General features: G+C 50.0%; 2 protein-coding genes across 6 annotated transcripts; one reads left to right on the top strand and one right to left on the bottom strand.

Annotated features, from left to right (window-relative positions):
• Positions 1–107: 107 nt before the first annotated feature.
• Positions 108–5469, bottom strand: rassf6 (Ras association domain family member 6). 5 transcript variants are annotated; one of them, XM_084686714.1, is made up of 10 exons: positions 4954–5259; positions 3066–3245; positions 2507–2700; positions 2314–2408; positions 1926–2131; positions 1651–1752; positions 1514–1565; positions 1231–1349; positions 950–1047; positions 108–719 (listed from the first exon to the last, which is right to left on the bottom strand). In XM_084686714.1, exons 2-10 carry the CDS (start codon positions 3201–3203, stop codon positions 644–646), a joined length of 1080 nt encoding a protein of 359 aa, XP_084542840.1. In that variant the 5' UTR covers positions 3204–3245; positions 4954–5259; the 3' UTR covers positions 108–643. The 5 variants fall into 5 exon arrangements, with proteins under 5 accessions (XP_084542840.1, XP_084542839.1, XP_084542841.1 ...); XM_084686713.1 differs by having other exon boundaries at positions 2308–2408; positions 4954–5257; XM_084686715.1 differs by lacking the exon at positions 108–719 and having other exon boundaries at positions 950–1043; positions 2308–2408; positions 4954–5289.
• A 1837-nt stretch (positions 5470–7306) lies between these two features.
• On the top strand, positions 7307–20558 carry musk (muscle, skeletal, receptor tyrosine kinase). The gene is made up of 17 exons (XM_084687404.1): positions 7307–7590; positions 9145–9271; positions 9384–9535; positions 9839–9966; positions 10499–10640; positions 10907–11031; positions 11825–11984; positions 12450–12456; positions 13499–13762; positions 14216–14373; positions 14676–14699; positions 14832–14920; positions 16255–16414; positions 16576–16768; positions 16881–17072; positions 18331–18479; positions 19229–20558. The coding sequence occupies exons 1-17, from the start codon at positions 7506–7508 to the stop codon at positions 19990–19992; spliced, it is 2919 nt and encodes a 972-aa protein (XP_084543530.1). The 5' UTR covers positions 7307–7505; the 3' UTR covers positions 19993–20558.
• Positions 20559–21322: the final 764 nt, after the last annotated feature.

The raw sequence follows: 21322 nt of genomic DNA, 5'->3' as shown, positions 1-21322 counted from the left end.
AAACGACAGAGAGAAAGAGAGAGAATGCTGTGTGGGTTGTGTGTCTAGGTTGTTTCTCTATCCAAAGCTCCCTGCAATTACTCACAAAGACATGTTGGAGCACCCTCCCTTGTAAACCAAACATTTATTTTCAATATTTTTTTCAGGCATTATGACAAATTTCCATCAGTACCCAGCACTTAGCAACGGCCCCAAATACATGCTTCTGAATGAGGGAAACAGCCCTCTAGGCTAAACACAGACTGGAACAGTCACACACACACACACACACACACACACAGGCAACAACATACTCACTGCCTATGACAACACAATCTTCAGTAAAAAAACAAAATGTTTAATGAATCACGTTTATATTTACAGAGGGATTAGAACAACATGTATTTGATGCATCAAAATAATAGTTATATTTACACTGTGATCATTTACATCTCTATGACTTCCTGCATCTCAAATATCTGTTTCCGAAGATAATTACATTGCTTTCCTGAAGAAATTGAGCCGTCTGTTGTTCCAAGTATGTCCTTGTATCTGTGGCCTGCCTGGCTGTGTCTGTAGTCCATTCTTGTGTGTCTGTGGTCACCTGTCTAGTCTGGTCAGGAAGTCTGTGGTCACCTGTCTGTAGACTGGTCAGGTCGGTCAATCACACGCTGGTCTCTATGTTGGGCGGGATTTTTGTGGTTAGACACTGAGACAGGAGTCTCTGCTGCTGGTGATACCTAGGACACACACACACACAGGGACACACACACAGGCACACAGTGGCAGACAGATGAGGCACATGTCACACACATAGGCTAGTAAATTAGCTTTACTGTGAGTGTTCATCGTGTATCTGTCTGTGTGTGTGTGTGTGTGTGTGTGTGTGTGTATGTGTGTGTTTGTCGAGTGTGTTTGCGTCTGTGTGTGTACATGTGTGTGTCCATGCAGTAGAACCATGGTGACTTACTTGTTGGTGACCCTCTGGACCTCTCGGCCCTCCTCCTCCTCCAGCTTCTGCAGTATACCCTCCAACAGAGGCAGCTCCAGGTTCAGATACTGGGCTACCTGGACACAACCAAACCGCTGTTAGGACAGTGTCACCCTCCATCAACAGTCATCATGTGCCTGAAGGGTCCATCGTTCGAATGAACAGATCTTTCTTTGCAACTTCAAAACTTGTTGGATTAGTCTCTGACAACATAATCATTGGACCTATCAGAGCAGGGGTGGGCGGGGCCTGAGACGTACGTCGTTGCTGACTTCCTCTTCGTCTCTGTCCATCAGAAACATCCTCATGATATCATCCGAGGGGCCCTGCAGCATGCGCTCCCACAGGGGGTGCTCTCCCTCCCCCAGGCGCCTCTTCTCTGGAGGACACACACGTACACACACACACACACACGTGACACACACACACAGTAAGACAACCACACACACGTGCACACAACACACACAAACATCTCTTTGCGCGACTTAACGAAAGGGGGAAACATAGAGAGAGAAAGAGAGTGAGAAATAAGAATAGACATACCTCCACTCTGATGGACACAGTAGAGGGCAAACTCCTGAGGGTCGTTCTCTATCTACATGACACACAGACACATGCATAGGTCAGAAAGGTATGCAGGAATGTGTGTGTATGTCTGTGTGTGTGTGTCTATTTCTCACCTTGAACTTGTGCAACAGCTGACCTATGACCTGCTGTGTTGTCATAGTGCTGTTGATCTGTACATTAGTGGAAGTCCCATAGGATGGAGTGAATATGGAGGTCTAGGGAGAGAGGGGTGGAAAGATGGAGGGACAGAAAGATGGGTGGAGAGATGGCGAGGAATAGAGATATAGTTTGTGTGACTCGATAGATACATACTCCTAATCTCCTCCAGCTCCTCCTATTCCTCATCCCATTTCTCCCACTCCTTGTCATCCTTCTTCCCCCCCCCCACCTTATAATTGTAGAAGTGTCCGTTGATGGAGAAGCGATGCTGTCTGTTCCTCTCCTTCTCCTCAGACGTTCGGCTCCTCCCCCTCCTCCTCTTGACCAATGAAGCATCGCTCATACAGCGTATGAGGTTGGTCTGCTCCTCTTCCAGGGCCGCTGCCCGCATTCTGGAGGGACTCATGAGGGTGGTGCTCTCATACAGCCGGGGGCCTGAAAGGAGCCATGGAGAGGGTTAGTGGACAGACAGACAGGCAAACAGACAGACAGACACACAGACACACAGACAGACAGACAGACAGACAAACAGACGAACAGCCAATCAGGCAGACAGACAGGCCGACAGACATACAAACAGGACTTAAATGGGGTATTCCGTGTGTTCTAACCAGTACAGTGGTTTTTGCTCTCCACATCTGCCTCCTGATTGGTCTCCTCTATCTCATCAATGTGATGAAGGTTATCAAACTCTCCCCACCTGGTCATTCCCCTGTACACACACACAGCACAGCACCAGGAAGTAAGTTGTTGAGTTTAGTCATGACTGAATGTGACAATGTGCAGGATATTGGAAATATTGAGGGTGACCTTTTTGCTTCCAGTGGGCTGATTGGACTGGCAGGGCCAGGTGTGGCCAGACTTTGTTTATCATCCTGCATTTTGAGCCTAATGGGACTCCGTACGCCCCAGGATATAGGCAGGATGCCCTCCATCACGACCTCCTCCTCTCTGCTCCTCTCCTGGCCTGCTCGTCCATTCCTCGCCCCCTCCTCTCTTCGAACCTGCCCCACACAGACGAGACGGTGAACCTCGCTGCCTCTTCCTCCCTTCCCTTCCCTTCTCACTCACCCCCCCTCCTCCCTCTCCTCCCCCTGTTCCCTTCTCACTCACCCCCCCTCCTCCCTCTCCTCCCCCTGTTCCCTTCTCCCTCACCCCCCTCCTCCCTCTCCTCCCCCTGTTCCCTTCTCCGCGTTTACATTTCATTCAATTAGCAGAGGTCTTCGTCCAAAAAACGACAAACAAATAGTGCGTGTTTTGGAGGAAGGACAGCAGCAGATCAAGGAACATAAGCGCATGGTTCAGACAGTGTTTTGGCAGTCAGGATTCAGGCCCTCCCTTTTGGTGGTCAGCCCCCCCCCCCTCCTACCAGGTGGTAGTGGAGGTGCAGCTGAGTCTTGTCCTTCAGGAAGCAGTTGTACGTGTCAAGTAAAGACAGGAACTCTGCTCTCGAGATCTTCCTGCCATCTCCAACCGCTACCGCCAGGTGCTGGTCTCCAGGCTTCATCCTCAGCCTTCACTGTCATGCACCTGCAGCCACCACATACACCTGCAGACAGACACCACACACACCATCAGAACTCCATAATAAAAGAACCTGGCACCTGTAGAACATGAAAGGCCAAACCCGCTCTAATGAGACCCTGTTGGGTTTCTCTGCTGCGTTTCCAGCCTCATTGTGTTGTGCGCCAATAAACTTTATGCTCGTGCTATGGTCAATCTTTTGGAGAAAATAACATATATATATATATATATATATATATATATATATATATATATATATATATATATAGATATAGATATATATATATAGATATAGATATATATATAGATGTAGATATAGTTTTTAAGTCAAGGCCTTATTCTGTCACTCAATAAACACAATGGGAAAGGAGAACATTTATTTCACTAAGAGTATTTTATATATTTGTATTTTATTTTTGATGAACAGCGTATTATTAATACAAAACACATCTCGAAGAGTGTATTATGTGTAATAAAACCTGATTTACCAATGTAACCAAATTCCACCAGCCAGTTTACGAACATAACAAGAAGGTTACCTTTGGCAACAGTGACTGACCTGAGTTATGTGCTTGTTTCTACCTCCTCATTGTCTCTTTCTCTTTCTCTTTCTCTTTCTCTTTCTCTCTCTCTCTCTCTCTCTCTCTCTCTCTCTCTCTCTCTCTCTCTCTCTCTCTCTCTCTCTCTCTCTCTCTCTCTCTCTCTCTCTCTCTCTCTCTCTCTCTCTCTCTCTCTCTCTGTCTCTCTCTCTCTCTCTCTCTCTCTCTCTCTCTCTCTCTCTCTCTCTCTCTCTCTCTCTCTCTCTCTGTCTCTCTCATGCTCTGTCCCAGCCTGTTCTCCTCCTATTGGGGAATCTCAAGTATTCTCCCAACCCTCTAGCTGTCACACTTGATGTGCGTGTGTGTGTGTGTCTATATGTGTGTGTGTCTATATGTCAAGGGGAAAGTCCATAAGCCAAGGACAATGCAGCAGGTTTGTTCCCCTAAGTTTAACACATGTACTTCATGTTCAAACCCTCTTTACCCTCCCCTCCAGAGGACATGAGGACACCTCAAACTGTGACTTAGTGTGCTGTGTAGCATGCTAGTGTGTACTGAGGTTTTTTAGGGTGTGCTCGAATCTGCTCACCCAGGTTAAAGGAGTCAGTCTATAGTCTTTAGTGTCATGTCCTGCCTCAACCTGTGTGGACTTAGAGACTGTCAAATTCACAGCGGAAAGGACATTTGTGCCTATCCATGCTGTAAATGTAGATGTGTCTGCTTGTGTTTGTCGGTGTGTGTGTGTGTGTGTGTGTGTGTGTGTGTGTGTGTGTGTGAGAGAGAGAAAGCCAGAGAGAGAGAGACAGAGACAGAGAGTGAAAGAGAAATAGGCAGAGTGCAGAGTCAACACTATAGTAGAGAAACATGTGTGTATACTGAAAAGCCACAGTCAACATGATTGAACTAACAGAACTAACAGTAGAGACAGTTCTCCTGGCCAGATGTACCGTGAGAGAACGCCATTTCCAGTGACACCACAGGACACCAGCAGAGATGAAGACACGCTCCATGACCACAACACATGGTCTCTCCATGGTTCTCTGGGCTACCAACACATTTCAACTGCCACTGACTCTGTGTATGAATGTGCGTGAACATGTGTGCGGGTGTGTGTGTCAGTAGGAACGTTCCGGTACTCTTCTGTCTTTTGGAAAACGTCTCTGTTAACACACAGAGTCCATTCGAGTGACTGACCTGTTCTTGTTGCTGTTGTTTGTGGAAGTCCTCCTGGTTCCAGGGATCCTTTGCAGTTGAGTCCCAGGATCCTTTGTGTGTGTGTTGGTGTGTGTGTGTAAGTGTGTGTACGTGTGTGTGTGTCTGTGTTAGGTTGGATGTTAGTGAATTAGTGTGTGTTAGTGTGCCGGTGTGTGTGTGTTAGTGTGCCGGTGTGTGTGTGTAAGTGTGTGCTCATCTAGTTGTTCCCCTGTGTGTGAAGACAGGTCCAGAGTCCATGTCACATACGCAGATGACAGACCAGAGCAGTAGAAAGCAAAGCAGAGAAGACCAAAGCAAAAGAGAGCAGAGTGGACCAGACCAGAGTGGACTGGCACAGAAGAGAGCAGAGCACAGTAGAGACAATTATAGCATACTAGAATAGTGTCGATCCCAGGAGAGAGGATAAAAGCAAAACATGGTTACCAGACCATGGCAGACGAGAGCAGAGTAAGTCAGACCAGAGCAGAGGAGAGGAGAGCCGACTCCAGGAGTTAATGATTGGTGAAAACCTGCCGCCAGTTTTGGAAACCAGGGAGGTGACTGTAACATGATATTACTCACCTGCTCACACTGCATTGTGGGCATGTGCGTGCATGCATTCATGCATGTGTGTATGTGCGTGTGCGTGACACACCTCCAAGTCAGATATTCAACCCTTTCCACACCTAGCAACCCATGAACATACACACAGAAAGCCTTTAGCAACGCACATACACAGGGGTGTAAGTTAAGGTGGTTGGCGTGTCTTGCAAAGCAATGCTGCAGGGCATGTTTAAACTGTGTCTTGGTGTTTATTTACACACTCACAGACAGCTGTTCCACTGTACCACAACAAACACACTCACACACGCAAGTACACACACACAGTCACACATGCACTCTCCCTACTGAACCCATGAAGTTGGGGTTACGGTCATGGTTTTGGTTACGGTTCTGAGAGACTATACAGTTGACCCAGAGCAGGAAGTGGACCACCAGCAGCTTGTAATGTCCATGGTGCAGCATCTCTCTTCAGGCAGCAGAGGGCAGTGCAGCATCACTGGCATGGCTGACTCATCGGCACGGCCGGCTCGGGGACCAACTGGGAATGAAATACTGTAAGAGTAAACTACGCTTCTCATTGGTCAGTGTACTGCAGGGCTGTTATCACATGGGCTATTTACGTATACTTTGTATGAGTTCATGTACAGTAGATTCGTTATGGGGGGCTGGTGTTTCTCTCCATGGATGTGTTAAGGAAGGATGGTACACAGAGCTTCTGATGGAAAGAATGAACACACACATGCATACACACATGTATGCACACACCCTGGGAACACAATAGTCTGAAGGTCTTGCCAGCCGTGGCTGTGTGTATGGCAGCAAACAACAGTCTGGGAAATGTCATTCCCGCTTAAAATAAACCACAGGATGCCTGGAGCCAAGCAACAGGTGGACTGGTCTACACAAAGGCTGCCTGAGGGTGTGTTAGTGTGCGTGTGTGTGTCTGTGCGGCTGTGTGTAGCTGGTGGAAAAATGTAGTTGGTGGGGTATATTCCTGTTCAGTGTATGTTTCTAGAAGGTTTTCGGGACATCGCCTGAGCAGTTAGAGTACATTTTTGATTTCCAAAGGGCACAGACCAAATGACTCTGGACGCCATTGTATTTGATTGGTACCAATCAGAGCAACACAAATTAGTGTTAGGTTCAGAATTGCATTATGGATTGGAGTTAGGCGTTAGGGATATTTGTCTGGTCGGGGTTAGGAGAGGAGGCTAGGTTTAGGATTTGGGTTCAGGTTATGTTTTTTTGGCTATTGTTATGGTTAAGGTTGGGTTTGGGGTTAGGTTCAGAGTTAGGGTCTAAAGGAGAACAAGATTTTGAATGGGACAAGAGCACTAGGGAGGTTGGGAACTGATGTTGGGTGATTGGACCTGGCTGACTGATGGTGTTAGAATCGATCCCAAGTGTGTTTGTTGCTGTTGAGGTCAGGGACTGGGCAGGTCAGGTTAGGTTTTCACACACCAGAACGTATTCTGAATGGACACTCACTTTGTGCATGGGGGCATTATCACCATCATCCACTTTTATAGTAGAAGTGGTGTGTCATGTGGACTGATTGATTTTGTGTGTGTGCTGGTGTATCATGAGGGACTCTTAAGTAGCTTTGAAACAGCTGCTACTGTCCGTCAGCCCAGTCAGAGAGACAGATATTAGAGAGAGAGAGAGAGAGAGAGAGAGAGAGAGAGAGAGAGATAGAGAGAGAGAGAGAGAGAGAGAGAGAGAGAGAGGGAGAGGGAGAGAGGGAGAGGGAGAGGGAGAGGGAGAGAGAGAGAGAGAGAGAGAGAGAGAGAGAGAGAGAGAGATACCCGAGCTTCCAGTTAGCTAGCTAGCATGGCGGGTTCTGTAACACGCTGTATTATGTCTTCAAAAACAGCCTGGTAAACTTCCAGCCGGACTACAACATAAAACCTACCAACAGAATTACGGACAAACCCTGGCCCCAGATGGGAGACTGAACCGAACAGGACCAGAACCCTTCCAGAAGCAACATGAAACTACTAGAACAGGTCCAGGTCCTGGTCCGGGTCCTAGTCATGTGTGTTGTTCTCACAGCCTGCCATGGACTGCAAAGACGTGAGTGTTCTAAGGATAGGTTCAATACATGGGCTCTAAGGATAGTTCAACTCTTAAATACCTCAGGATGTGATTGTAATGTTCTATCGTGAAGGGTCCTATAGACTAAATCTAGTTGCTCTGTCAGTAATATCTGAAACACTGGAGGGCAGGAGAGATACAAAATAGTGTGCAGCACTACTAACAGTGTTGTTCTGCTCTGGAGCTACAGGGACAGTAGTGTTGTTCTGCTCTGGAGCTACAGGGACAGTAGTGTTGTTCTGCTCTGGAGCTACAGGGACAGTAGTATTGTTCTGCTCTGGAGCTACAGGGACAGTAGTGTTGTTCTGCTCTGGAGCTACAGGGACAGTAGTGTTGTTCTGCTCTGGAGCTACAGGGACAGTAGTGTTGTTCTGCTCTGGAGCTACAGGGACAGTAGTGTTGTTCTGCTCTGGAGCTACAGGGACAGTAGAGTTGTTCTGCTCTGGGACCTACAGTAGCAGAGGGTTGTTCTGCTACTGTTAGGTTGGTGTAACATGGCTGGAGTCTCTCTCCATGCCCAGGGTCTTAGTCTACTGATACCCTATATTCAGCTTAAGCCCTTAGTTCCCCTGGCAACTAGCCACTCTTCCTGTATGCACACACTTGCAAAAACGTACACACACGCGCACACACACACACAAACAGACAGACACATATATCATGGCTCATATTCGTGGTAACCCGGCCAGTGAGTTGTCTGTGAGTGTAGGTGATGAGTTGTTAGGACACAGCCATGGCATGTGTCTCTCTTAATAACAATCCACAACTTCATAACATGCTATGATGAAATGCCTTAAATAACTATGCCTGTGTTCTAACAGAAAACCAGCCTATGTCCTCCTCTGTGTGTGTGTGTGTGTGTGTGTGTGTTTGGTCCTGGTACATCACAGACCCTGAGTTGGAGGTGTACATTGGCTTTATGACTGTAAATATCACAGGAGTCTATTCTAGACTCACATCAATTACAGTACCAATCAGCTGTCCAAGAGACAGGAGCATTCCTGAGGTCTCTCTCTCTCTCTCTCTCTCTCTCTCTCTCTGTATCTTTGTCTGTCTCCCTCTTTCTCTATGACCCGTCTCTCCTTCAGAACTTGACAGAGTTTGGTATTTCTGCTATTCTGTTGTGAAAACAATGTTTCACAAGACACACAGCAGACAAACGGTGACCTGCTGACGAGGAGCAAATGTGAATGTGATGAATGCAGAGACATGAGAGGATCCTGCTGTTTTCTGTGTGATACATGGCATGGCTGAACCGAGGGGACGACACAGTGCACACACACACACACACACCCGTGCACGCACGCACACGCTTATACACACAGCAACGGACAAATGGCACCAGTCACAGCACATGACTCAGTAGTGCGGCTCGGTACTCCCAACGTTGTTTACAGACGCTGTTTACTCCAAACCAGTTATAAACAGCTGTTTGTGTATGCTGAGGATACGCCACTGTGGAGAGGCTAAGTCTTCCTCATCTAGTGTTCCAAATGTTTTTTCCTGTTTTTACTTGCGCGTGTGTGTGTCCAGCACCCCGCATCATCACTCTACTAGAGACTGTGGACGTCCTCCTGGATCACAATGCCACTTTCATCTGCGAGGTCCAGTCCCGCCCTGCAGCTGACATCACCTGGACACGCAACAACCACCCAATCCCGTAAGAGACTGCCCACAATGCCTTTCGCCCAACAGATAATGTCAGATGAGTAAAGGCTGAAGAATCTCTCTCTCTCTGCCTCCCTTGGTCTCCCTTGTCCCCTCCTTCATAGTTACTATGACAGTCGCTACGTGACCAGGGAGCAGGGTCAGATGCTGGTCATCCCCCACGTCCGAGACTCTGACAGCGGGGAGTACTGCTGCCTCGCCACCAACGGTGTGGGAGAGCCAGCCAAGAGCTGTGGAGCCCTCCAGCTCAAGATGAGTACGTCTGTCTGTCTGCCTGTCTGTCTGGGTCACTCCCCCGCCCTGTCCCTCGGCCTGCCTCCCCCTACCTCCCTCCCTCCTCCACCCCTCCCAGAGACACTCATGTCAGGCTCCAGGCTCCAGGCTAGATGGCGGAGGGTGAAGGCCATGCCAGGCCACGCCAGTTATGCCCGCCCAGCTCAACAGTATCTATCTGTGTTGTGATCGTGCCAGAGACAGCTGACGCGGTGCCCTTTGCAGGGCACACTGCCTGTGTCCGCTAACAGTGTTCTGTCTCTGTGTGTGTGTGTGTCACCGTCAGAACCCCAGATCAAGCGCCACCCCAACAACGTCACACTCATGTTGGACTCCAAGGCTGTGCTGCCCTGCGTCACCCTCGGCAACCCCAAACCCGACATCTCCTGGATCAAAGACGACGGTCTCATCCAGGTGGGTGAGGTGGACACACCCATTCTGCTTCGCTCAGCTGGTGCAGCAGGGAAGGTGGTCTCCTGACAGACGGTGATCATGACCATGTTCTCCGTGCTAACATACATTTACATTTATATTTATTCATTTAGCAGACTAAATGAATTTCAAGAGAGAGCTTTACAAAGTGCCTTAGGTCACTGATAAAAACCACAAGATAGCCCCAAAGCATTGCGGGTAGCCAAAACAAGAAGCACACATTGTGAACAACCAAAAAAATAAGTGCCAAAGGGAAGAACCATAAGAGCATGTAGTTAAGCAAGTTACAATTAAACAACATGAATCTTTAAGTGCAAGTGTACCTGTAGAAAAAGCAGCAACAGTAAAAATAAAAATAAAATGAACTAAAATAGAATATTTAGGAGCGAATACAACAGTTTAAATCAGTTGCCACTAACCAACAAGAGCAACAAGTCTCTAAGCAAGAGTCAGCATATACAGAGGCGGTTGTCCCATCTAAGTAAGAAGCCCCTGTCCGGTTCTGCCCCTGCAGGTCAGTGATCGCATCACCATCCTGGATTACGGAGCTCTGAAGATCCACACCATCCAGAGGCAGGACGCAGGTCAGTATCGCTGCGTCGCCAAGAACAGCTTCGGGATCGCCTTCTCCAAGCCGGTCACCATCGCAGTCCAGGGTAGGTGTTCCCTGCACTACACACTACACACTACACAGCATGCTGCAATAACAGAAGCACCATAGCATGGGTTGTGGCAATGAATAGCACAATAGCTCAATTGTGGAGCTTGTGGCCATGAGATACACCACGCCCTGTGGTGGTTTGTTGTCAGGGATACAGGGTCCCACAGCTCATGATGAAAGAGGAAAGCCTACTAAAAAACCTTCACGTCTTTAAGAATGTGTTTACTGTATATGTGTGTGTGTGTGTGTGTGTGTGTTCAGCCCCGGCCAGAATCTTGCGTGTGCCAAAGGAGCAGCGCGTGCCGTTTGGCGGTGAGGTGTCTCTGGAATGCAACGCCACAGGAAACCCCATCCCCACCATCACTTGGCTTGAAAACAGCAACACGGTGAGCCCTGTCAGCTCTCACACCCCGCGTCTCCAACCCAGACATGACATGACAGGGCTCTGACACAATACTGGGAGCCACTCTTCTGTTCATGCTATTGAGATGGTCTCCCTAATGACAAGGACTCTGTCCTCAGGGCTGTGTAATAACATATTTTGTTATGCTAGAAATACATATGTGTGTGTGTGTGTGATTGTGCATTTATTTGGTGTGTGTGTGTGTGTCTGTGGGGGGGATGTTGGTCTAATGATTAAAAATGACTGCGTGGGACAAGGTCTTTTGGCAGCTCCCTCATGTCATTAATTTCCTCCAGCCGGATGAAGGGCTTGCTAAAAGAGACCCAGTGAGCCTCACTGTCAAATATAGACCCCACATATATCAGCACCAGGAGTGAAGCAAGGAACACTCAGTTCTCTACCCTTCTCTCTCTCTCTGTCTCTCTCTCTTCCTCACACACATATGCAGGCAAAGACAAAAACACATTAAAAAAGTGGTGTAATGTCTGTATCCACTCTGTATCCACTCTCTCTCTCTCTTTCTCTCTCTCTGTCTTTGTCTCTCTCTCTCTGTCTCTCTCTCTCTTTCTCTCTCTCTCTGTCACTCTCTCTCTCTCTCTCTCTCTCTCTCTCTCTCTCTCTCTCTCTCTCTCTCTCTCTCTTTCTTCACCCACACACATGCCGGCAAACACGAAAACACATTTGAAAAAGAGTTGTAAAGTCTGAATTTGCTCCCTGTCCACCTGTGTTGCTCTCTCTTCCCCTCTACCCCCCCCCCCCCCTCCTCCTCCTCTCAGATTTCCGAGGGCTCCGTGGAGGAGACCCTGACAGGAGAGGTGGTTCTGTCCGTGCTCCGGGTCACCGTCACCAAGCCGGCCCTGTACACCTGTGTGGCCTCCAACAGACACAGTGCTGGGGCCAACACCGTCAAGGCCACAGCCCGGGTCACCGTGGCAGGTAGGACCGGCTCCAGCCCAGCCCAACACCCAACACCCTAGACAGGGCCATCCACTGGAGAGCCAGGCAGACCACACCCACAGCTACACCCAAACCCACCTCACTAGGGGAACCTACGGAACGGTTCGGATGGAGATTTGTCATTGATTGTCTCTGTGTGCGACAGTAATGTTTTGCGAGCTGCTGCACGCGCGTGTGTGTGTGTGAGTGATTTGCGTCTTCAGCTGTCCAGTGGGCCTGATTTGTTGTTTCTATCACTCCCCATTTGGTCAGCATTGTTATCCCCCCCCTCACACGCACACACACGCACGGAGGCCGGCCCCAGGCCTGGTCGGGTGCCTCACAGTAGCTGTGGTCAGCAGGGCAGCATGGTGTCTGTTCTGTGTGGTCCTGGTCTAACTCCTCTCTCTCTGCTCCTCTCCACGGTCCTGCTCCTGGTCCGCGGCTCCTGTCACTTCCCCATAGAGTGGAGGTAAGTTCCGGTCTGATCCAGCTGGGTGTCGCGTCGCGGTGTGGTCTGCTGTGTTGGGTAACGTTGTGCTATGGTCTGCTGTGTTGGGTAACGTTGTGCTATGGTCTGCTGTGTTGGGTAACGTTGTGCTATGGTCTGCTGTGTTGGGTAACGTTGTGCTATGGTCTGCTGTGTTGGGTAACGTTGTGCTATGGTCTGCTGTGATGTGTTCAGATGTTTCGTGTAAAAGCAGGCTCATAACAGTCTAAATGGTTTCAGATTGAACTTCTTGAATGTTTTTGGGGGGAATGTGGAAAAGTCTTAAAACGGACAGTTCAATGCTTCAGACGTTCCGACTCTCGGCTGCAGCTGCTGCATGTGAACTCTCCAATAAAACAGAGAAGAGGCACAGCTCCTAGAGAACCTGCTTAGCTTTAGAGAGCACACAGAGTAGGTTTACACAGAGAAGAAGACGACTCCAGGAAGAGTAGGCTTCCTGTTGGGGCAGCTAGCAAAATAAACCCTTTCTCTGAGTGAATGAACCAGGCACCATTCTAACAGTGTATCTGGCATGGAGCTGAACTCTGCTGAACCAACAGACTCCTTCACCATCTGGACAATGTTACCACATGGATAGAGATCTGGCTTGCGCAAACACACACACACGCACGCGCGCACACGACACTCGCAGACAAAGAGGAGACATTTAGGCTCTATAATGTCTGTGTTTATCAGTTGGTTGTGTGTGCGTGTGTATTCCTGTGGTGATGCTGGTTTGTGTTCATGTGGTGATGTGTGAGCATGTGTGTGTGTGCGAGTGGAAGGCAAATATCTTTCCTTGATGGCGTGTACTTTCCTGTGGTAGTGTGTGTGTGTGTGTGTTTTCCTCTGATGTGTGTGTTTGTGTGTATGCGGTCTCACATTCATAAAGTTAGTGTTTCCTTCTGATGTGGATGTGTGTAAGTCTGTGTGTTACTTCACTTTGGTAACGTGACACTCCCCCTCTGGTGTGCGTGTGTGTGTCTTTCTCTCTGATGTGGCATTGTGTGTCCTGTGTGTCTAGGTTGTACAAGGGGGTGACAGGGTACTGCAGTGTGTACCGTGGGGGGACCTGTCGTGGCGTGCTGCGCAGCGACGCTCTGGTGTTTTTCAACACGTCGCTGGCCGACCCTGAAGACGCCCAGGAGTTCCTGGTCCAAAGTGCGTGGGCGGAGCTGGACGGACTGAGCGCGCTCTGTAGCCCCGCCGCACGCTCCCTGCTCTGCCACCTGTCCTTCCAGGACTGCAACCCCTCAGGCCTCGGCCCCGCCCCCAAACCCATCTGCAGGTACTATATCCACCCCTAACCCCGCCCCCTTACTCATTTGCATCGAATGGCTCCACTCCTAACCCCTCCTCCAAGCCTGTCTCAAGGTAATGGCCCACCCTTAACCCTCCCTCTCGCATGTGAGTTGATGCAGATGTGTAACTGATGTAGATCTTCTCCAGGAAGATTTACACTCTCCCTTTATCCCTCTCTTCTTTCCACTCTCCCTCCCAACAATTCTCTTCATCTGTCCTCCGTGTGTTTGGGTTATGCGTGTGTGTGGGTGGGTTTTGTGTGTGTGGGTAATGTGTGTGTCTGGGGGGGGGGGGGGTTATATATGTGTATGTATGGGGGTTATTTGTGTGTGTGTTTGTGTGTGTGTGTGTGTGGGGGGGGGGCGTTATGTGTGTGTGTGGGGGTTATGTGTGTGTGTGTGTGTGTGTGTGTGGGGGGGGGTATGTGTGTGACTCCCAGGGAGCACTGTCTGGCAGTGAAGGAGCTGTTCTGCCACAAGGAGTGGCTGCTGCTGGAGGGGGGAGCTGACACAGGCCTGCGCCCCCCCCTGCCCAACTGTCAGGCCCTGCCCAGCCTGCACACTGACCCTGCTGCCTGCACACACGTGCCCTTCTTAGGTAAGACACTCCTGCCTCTCAACAAGCCACTAACTCCCCCTAATGACCAGACCCCCAGACCCCCCCCTCATACCACACCTCTAGATCACCACCCAGACTTCCAGAGCCCCATTCATCCCACATCTAAACACCAACACCTCTAAACATGTAGTACAAAGATGAATACTGTGGAAATATTAACTCCAACCACATCATGCTGGAGCTAATTTAGACTTCCTGGGTGCAGTAGCCAATCAACTGCAGTGACTGTGTCGGGTCTGTTTCCCATGTGTTGGACTGATGTTCTCACCTCTGTGTTTCAGACATCAAGAAAGATCAAGTTACAAGTACGTCTGAAGTCATCTGTTTCCAGACACTGGCCAGCTGAAATTTCTACTGAAGCATTTCAAACTTTTTGTTTTGCAATGAGAATGACGAAAGTTGTGTACACGTGCGTGTGCATGTGTGTGTCCCCTTAGCCACGTGTTATGATGACAGAGGACGCTTTTATCAGGGCAGGGTGAACATGACCAGCTCTGGCATCCCCTGTCAGCCTTGGAACCAGCAGGTAGGAAGCCATCTCTCTCTCTCTCTCTCTCTCTCTCTCTCTCTCTCTCTCTCTCTCTCTCTCTCTCTCTCTCTCTCTCTCTCTCTCTCTCTCTCTCTCTCTCTCTCTCTCTCCCTCTCCCTCTCCCTCGTGATGTCTGTCATGCAGTGTCGTTTCACTGGTAACCCAAGTCCATGCTTCGCGGACCCCGTCGCAGAGGACCAAGCCGACCCCAGACACTGTGTTGGTGTTTGTCATCATCCTCACACTCTCTCCCCTTCTCTGGGGAGATCTGGAGCAGTCAACATCAGGCACACATCCCAAAACTCAGGGGGCATGTGAGGCAGAATGGCTGGGTTAGGGAACGCTGGATTGTAGTGTGGGTGTGTGTGCCTCGTGCTGAGAGGGGGAGGGGTTCACAGTGTCACATCCTGCTCTGGAAGCAATTAGTCTTCACACGCAAGACACTCTCTCCTTCTTTCTATCTTTCTATCGCTCACACACACAAACACACAAAACACTTTCACCCTCTCACACACTCACACACTCACACTCACACTCACTCTCTCTCTCTCTCTCTCTCTCTCTCTCTCTCTCTCTCTCTCTCTCTCTCTCTCTCTGGTACCCATAATGACCTCTCTAAAGGGAGAGTGGCTGAGAGTGTGTGTGTGTGTGGGGGGGGGGGGCGTACATCAGCGGGCCATGGTCTTTACAAACCGATGCTTGAAACTGACAGTGAACACACTCCCGAAGTTCTCACAGGAAACCCTACCAGCTGTCCGAGACCCCCAATCCCCTCACACATCACACACACACCACACACACCACAAAAACAAGCCTCAATCTACTCAGGACCATGTTGGATCCATTAGTCATCAGACTGCCCCATTAGACCCACAGGGGATGCATACCTTCATGAACCCCTCAGGTCCCCTGGTCGGTCTTACTGTAATCTCCGGCACTTTACTGTGGTTTATCTCTGACTCCAGTTGTCAAACAATTTCTCAGCTCCACACATTAGTGTCAAGTCTTGTTCAATTTAATACTAATACACAACATGAAAACACAAATGAAAAGTTAATGAAAACAATTATGTGCGATGAGATAATTTGGAAAATGTGTCCAAACTTTTGACTGGTACTGTATATAAAATGAGAGACAGAGATTTATACAGATTAGAACCGTCATCTACATTCAGATATATATATTTTCTATATTATTGATGTATATTTACCTCATTTTAATTAATAATTTTGAGTGGATGGTTGTATCTGTAAAGTGTCTGTGTTCTGGTTCCTGTGAAAATGCCCCCAGTGAAACGTTCTGGTTCTATGGTCCCTGGGTTCTGATTCTAGAATCCCCAGCAGCACCGGCTGTCCGCCGTGGTGATTCCAGAGCTGCGGAACGCAGGAAGCAGGTGCAGGAACCCTGGAGGGGTCCGTGAGAGACCCTGGTGTTACACCTTCAACCCAAATGTTCATTGGGAGTACTGCAGCATCCCCCGGTGTAGAGAGGGTGAGACACACACACCCACACACACACACACACGCACCCCCACACACGCACACCCCCACACACGCACACCCCCACACACACAACTATCTCTCTGTGTTTGTTCTGCTATGTCTCTCTCCCTCTTCACACCTCCCTCTCTCTCTCCTCCCCCCCCCTCCCAGTTTCAGCCACGGTGGTGAAGCCGGAGACCTCGTTCCCCCGTCAGACCCCCCCCCTCCCCCCTCTCCCCGTCTCCCCCGCCTACTCCATGAGCGTCATCATCTGCCTGCTGGCTGGCGTGGCGGGCGTGGCCTTCCTCAGCATCATCGTCCTCATGTGTCGACGCAGGAGGAAGCTCTGGAGGAACAGGAAGAGGTAAGCCCCCGGCGGCGACGACCAGTTGCGCTCCGGAGTCTACGGTCGCTAGTCACATTAACCCTGAACCCCCTCACCCCACCCCCCTCCCAACCAACCCCCCGTCTCCCAGGGCGATGGAGGCCCCCACCCTGACCGCTCTGCCCTCTGAGCTTCTGCTGGACCGCCTCCACCCCAACCCCATGTACCAGCGCCTCCCCCTGCTCCTGAACACCAAGCTGCTGGCCCTGGAGTACCCCCGCAACAACATCCAGTATGTCCGAGACATCGGAGAGGGGGCCTTCGGCCGCGTCTTCCAGGCCAGGTGAGGTGGTGGGAGGGAGGGAGGGGCGGGGGAGAAACATGGGCGAGGGGGGCGCCGTAAGAGGATAGGTGCAATCGAGATAGCTCAGAGGGGGGTTGGGGGGAGGTAAGAGTGGACGGGACGGATGGAGACAGGGAGGGGGTCATGGAGGAGTGTTCCAGGTGAGATGCTGGGTGGAGGAGTCTGTGTGTGTGATGGGGGGGGTTGGCAGGGTGTTTGGGGGGTGTCTCTGGTTTCTGTGGATGACGCTAGCGGGACTAACAGCAGCAAGGAGACAGGGTTAGACCGGGGCTCTGGAGATTGCTGCTGCGTCACTCAGACCGTCTCATGACTGGCAACACATGCCAGCCATCTGAGAGCTAGCTTACCCTAGAGTAACTGTCGCCAAACGTCGTTAAACCTCCCTACAGTCCGACAGACAGACAGATAGACAGACAGACAGACTTGGAAACAGACAGGCAGTCAGAAACACAGACTGAAAGACAGAAAGGCAGGCAAGGCTGACTTGCAGGCAAAGAGACAGACGGGTAAATGGCCAAAAAACGACAGACAGCTAGAAAGAGGAAGAAACGGCCAGGCGGACAGGAAGAGGCAGAGAGAGAGACAGGTGCTGAGAGCTGGAGCACAGCTCCTCTCCTGATAATCCTGTGGCAACGCAGCGGAATGCCTCCAGCACACAGAGACTCCTGGGAAGAGCAGCGTGGGATATTTAACCCTCACACACACCCTCACACACAGACAGACACATACACACACAACCTCACCCTCTCTCTCACACACACACAAAACTTCACCCTCAACATCCCCCCTCTCTCTCTTACACACACACACACACACACACACACATCCTTATGTGCAGATACACACTAGCTCTAAATAGACCCTGGGAGATAATATCTGCCTCATCAGATGGCCTCAATGTGAAGCTTCCCATGTGAAGGGGTGTGAGAGAGGAAGAGAAGGTAGTGCGTATGTTTGTGTGTGTGTGTATGTGTGTGTGTGCATACATGTGTACTATCTGTATGCCTCTGGTCTATGTGTGTGTGTGTGTGTGTTTGTACATGTGTGTGTGTGGCAGACCTATTTGTGTCCTCTTCCAGCATGTTTAGCAGTCACAGGAACCCTCCGAAGGAGTCACAGGAAGCAGGGCGACACGCAATGCTGCCATTTTGGCCCAGAAATCCACTAGGCATCCATGTTGGATCCGATCGATCTATGGTGCCAGTCTCACCATGTCCGTGTGTGTGCATCTCCTCAGGGCCCCAGGGCTGCTGTCAGTGGAGCCCTTCACCATGGTCGCCGTGAAGATGCTGAAGGAAGAGGCGTCGGCTGACATGCAGAACGACTTCCAGAGAGAGGCAGCCCTCATGGCCGAGTTTGACCACCCCAACATTGTGCGACTGTTAGGTGAGTTCATTGACCACCCTGACGTTGTACGTTTTAATGGTGAGCTAGTTGCTCAGTTGAAATGTCGGTCAAAATTGATTTTCTTTAGAAGAGGCCATCCATTAGTACCCCTGTTGAAAGGGTTTCATCAGTTAAAATTAATATTTATGCAGCATGTGCCTGACCTTCTCTATATATAGCTGTGGACTGAAAACATCTTGATCCCATTACTATGGAGTCCTTCCCTCAAGGGTATCGCTAAACTACTGCACCCCAGTGAGAGAGAGGAAGAGAGAGAGAGAGAGAGAGAGAGAGAGAGAGAGAGAGAGAGAGAGAGAGAGAGAGAGAGAGAGAGAGAGAGAGAGAGAGAGAGAGAGAGAGAGAGAGAGAGAGAGAGAGAGAGAGAGAGAGAGATGTAAATAGACCTGATCATTCGCTGGAGAGATGACCCTTAATATGCCCTCTGGGACAGGAACTAATGCATGAAATCTCTGGTCTCTCATGTGCCTGTTGAAACACACACACACAGACATACAAACAGAGCCAGGTGTGGGAGGATTGTGCGTGTCATGTTAGTGACATGCCATGTTTACATCAGAGCCCAGCCGCTACTGTATTCTGCTTAAATATGACGTGGGTGGGATATCAGGTTGTCCGTTTAGCTGACAGCTGTAGATGTGTGTGTGTGTATCTGACCCATGTGTGTCCTTTACTACAGGTGTGTGTATGTGTGTGTTTTCTGACTCCTGTGTCCTCTCTCACACACACAGGTGTGTGTGCTGTGGGGAAGCCCATGTGTCTCATGTTTGAGTACATGGCCCATGGTGACCTGAATGAGTTCCTCCGGCGACAGTCCCCCGCCCACCGACACACCCTCAGCCAAGCCAGCCTATCGGGGCGCAGCTTTTCCTCGGAGCTGGAGGCGGGGCCTCTAGCCTGTGACGACCAGCTGTTCGTGGCTCGTCAGGTCGCCGCGGGGATGGCCTACCTATCGGAGCGCAAGTTCGTCCACCGCGACCTCGCCACCCGGAACTGTCTGGTCGGCCAGGAGATGGTGGTGAAGATCGCCGACTTCGGCCTCTCCAGGAATATCTACTCGGCAGACTACTACAAGGCCAACGAGAACGACGCTATCCCCATCCGCTGGATGCCTCCCGAGTCCATCTTCTACAACCGCTACACCAGCGAGTCGGACGTGTGGGCGTTTGGCGTGGTCCTGTGGGAGATCTTCTCCCACGGCATGCAGCCGTACTACGGCATGGCCCACGAGGAGGTCATCTACTACGTAAGGGACGGCCACATCCTGGGCTGCCCAGAGAGGTGTCCGCTGGAGCTGTACAACCTGATGAGGCTCTGCTGGAGCAGCCAGCCCACCGACAGGCCCAGCTTTAGCAGCATCCACCGCATCCTGGACCGCATGCACCAGCAGACGGTCAGCCTGGCCCTGACCCCTGACGAGCCCGACCCTACATTAACCCGACCTCTGACCCCCCCCCTCCTCCCCCCTACATCACTCGAAAACCTGACCCCCTGACTCCTGACCCTACACCTTCTTGACCCTTGACCCCTAACATTGACCCCCCCCCCCCCCCTCAACCTTTACAGCTCACAGTTCACATCAAATTATACATGTATCCACCTGCTGCCAGAATGCTGGCCTTAGGATACTCCTTAGCATTATTCCAAATGGCACACTATCACTTTAATGTTTATGTGTGCAGTTGTTGTTTTTTTTTAAGAAGTTGGTATTCCACTATTTGGGCATTCTAATAATGTTGACATGTTTGTTCAGTTATTTTATTTCAAACTTGTTTTACAAATAAAATTACTATAAAATAAATACAATGTCTACACTTTTTTGGTGTAGACATTGTATTTAGTTAGCTAGTTAGCCTCCGCACTAAGTCAGCCAATTAGTCTCTGCTTTTAATAAACTAGTCAGTCCCTGCATTTTGTTAGCTGGTAAGTATATACATTTAGTCAACTAGTAAGTTCATTCATTTAGTTAGCTAGTTAGTCTGCAGTTAAATATGCTTGTGTACTGGTTTGTGTTTTTTTGAAGAGTGTTGATTTTAAAATTAAAGGAGACTAGAACCCACACTACTGTTACCATCATTAATGTTTTGTGTCAATTTATCACTTACTGTAACTTCCTTTGAGGAAGAGAGAGTGAGAAGAGCGAGAGAACAACTGAGAGAGAGAGAGATTAAAAAGTTTGAGGAAGGAAAGACGAGCCAGAGAAAACAGACTCCCCCACTCAGGCATCTTCCTGCCAACTCACTGAAGAAGACAGAGGGAAAAGGGAAACAAGGTGGTGAAAAAGAGAATGGTGGAGATCAAGAAAGAGAGATAGGAGGGAGAAAGAGAGGAAGAGAGAGGTGCGACTAAGGTGTGTGTGGGGGGAGGGAGGGTAGGAGACAAATAGACGGGGGGGAGGAGAGTGAGGAGGTGAAACAGGGACTCAATGACCTCATCTCAGTCCATCAACTGTGCGTGACCCCGGCGCTGTTCTCCAGACCGTTCTCTGCCTCCTCCATCAGGAACCCAGAAAGGAACCAGGAACTCCTGCTCCAGCCGCCTCACCGCCCACACACGTTCCGCAGGGACACACAACGCTGTCGGCGTGTGGTTCTTACTCCTCCTCACCCCGCCTCCCCTCCCCCTCACCCAGTAGCCATGGGACACCTACCTTAGCGTTACACTGCATTACAACTGTAAACTAAACAGGCCGGGCATAACGCTGACCTGTGCAGGGAGGGGAGCATGCAGTACCCTCTCTCCCCACCAGGGAGTTCTAATGTGCCACAAACACATGTTGACTGGATTTGGCGAGAGAGAGAGAAAGAGAGAGAGAGTGAGAGAGA

Source organism: Hypomesus nipponensis, chromosome 22 (genome assembly GCF_054491055.1).
Source record: "Hypomesus nipponensis isolate SF chromosome 22, ASM5449105v1, whole genome shotgun sequence".
Lineage (NCBI taxonomy): Eukaryota > Metazoa > Chordata > Actinopteri > Osmeriformes > Osmeridae > Hypomesus > Hypomesus nipponensis.
This window is presented reverse-complemented; position numbering and strand designations above follow the sequence as displayed.

Excerpts from the sequence above, each read along its gene's own strand:
- rassf6 (XM_084686713.1), bottom strand. The coding sequence starts at position 3,203 with ATGAAGCCTGGAGACCAGCACCTGGCGGTAGCGGTTGGAGATGGCAGG. Across the intron at positions 1,048-1,230 it reads AAGAGGAAGTCAGCAACGAC|GTAGCCCAGTATCTGAACCT; the intron begins GTACGTCTCAGG and ends GGTTGTGTCCAG. Across the intron at positions 720-949 it reads GTCCAGAGGGTCACCAACAA|GTATCACCAGCAGCAGAGAC; the intron begins GTAAGTCACCAT and ends TGTGTGTCCTAG.
- musk (XM_084687404.1), top strand. The coding sequence starts at position 7,506 with ATGAAACTACTAGAACAGGTCCAGGTCCTGGTCCGGGTCCTAGTCATG. Across the intron at positions 17,073-18,330 it reads GGCCGCGTCTTCCAGGCCAG|GGCCCCAGGGCTGCTGTCAG; the intron begins GTGAGGTGGTGG and ends GCATCTCCTCAG. Across the intron at positions 18,480-19,228 it reads CAACATTGTGCGACTGTTAG|GTGTGTGTGCTGTGGGGAAG; the intron begins GTGAGTTCATTG and ends TCACACACACAG.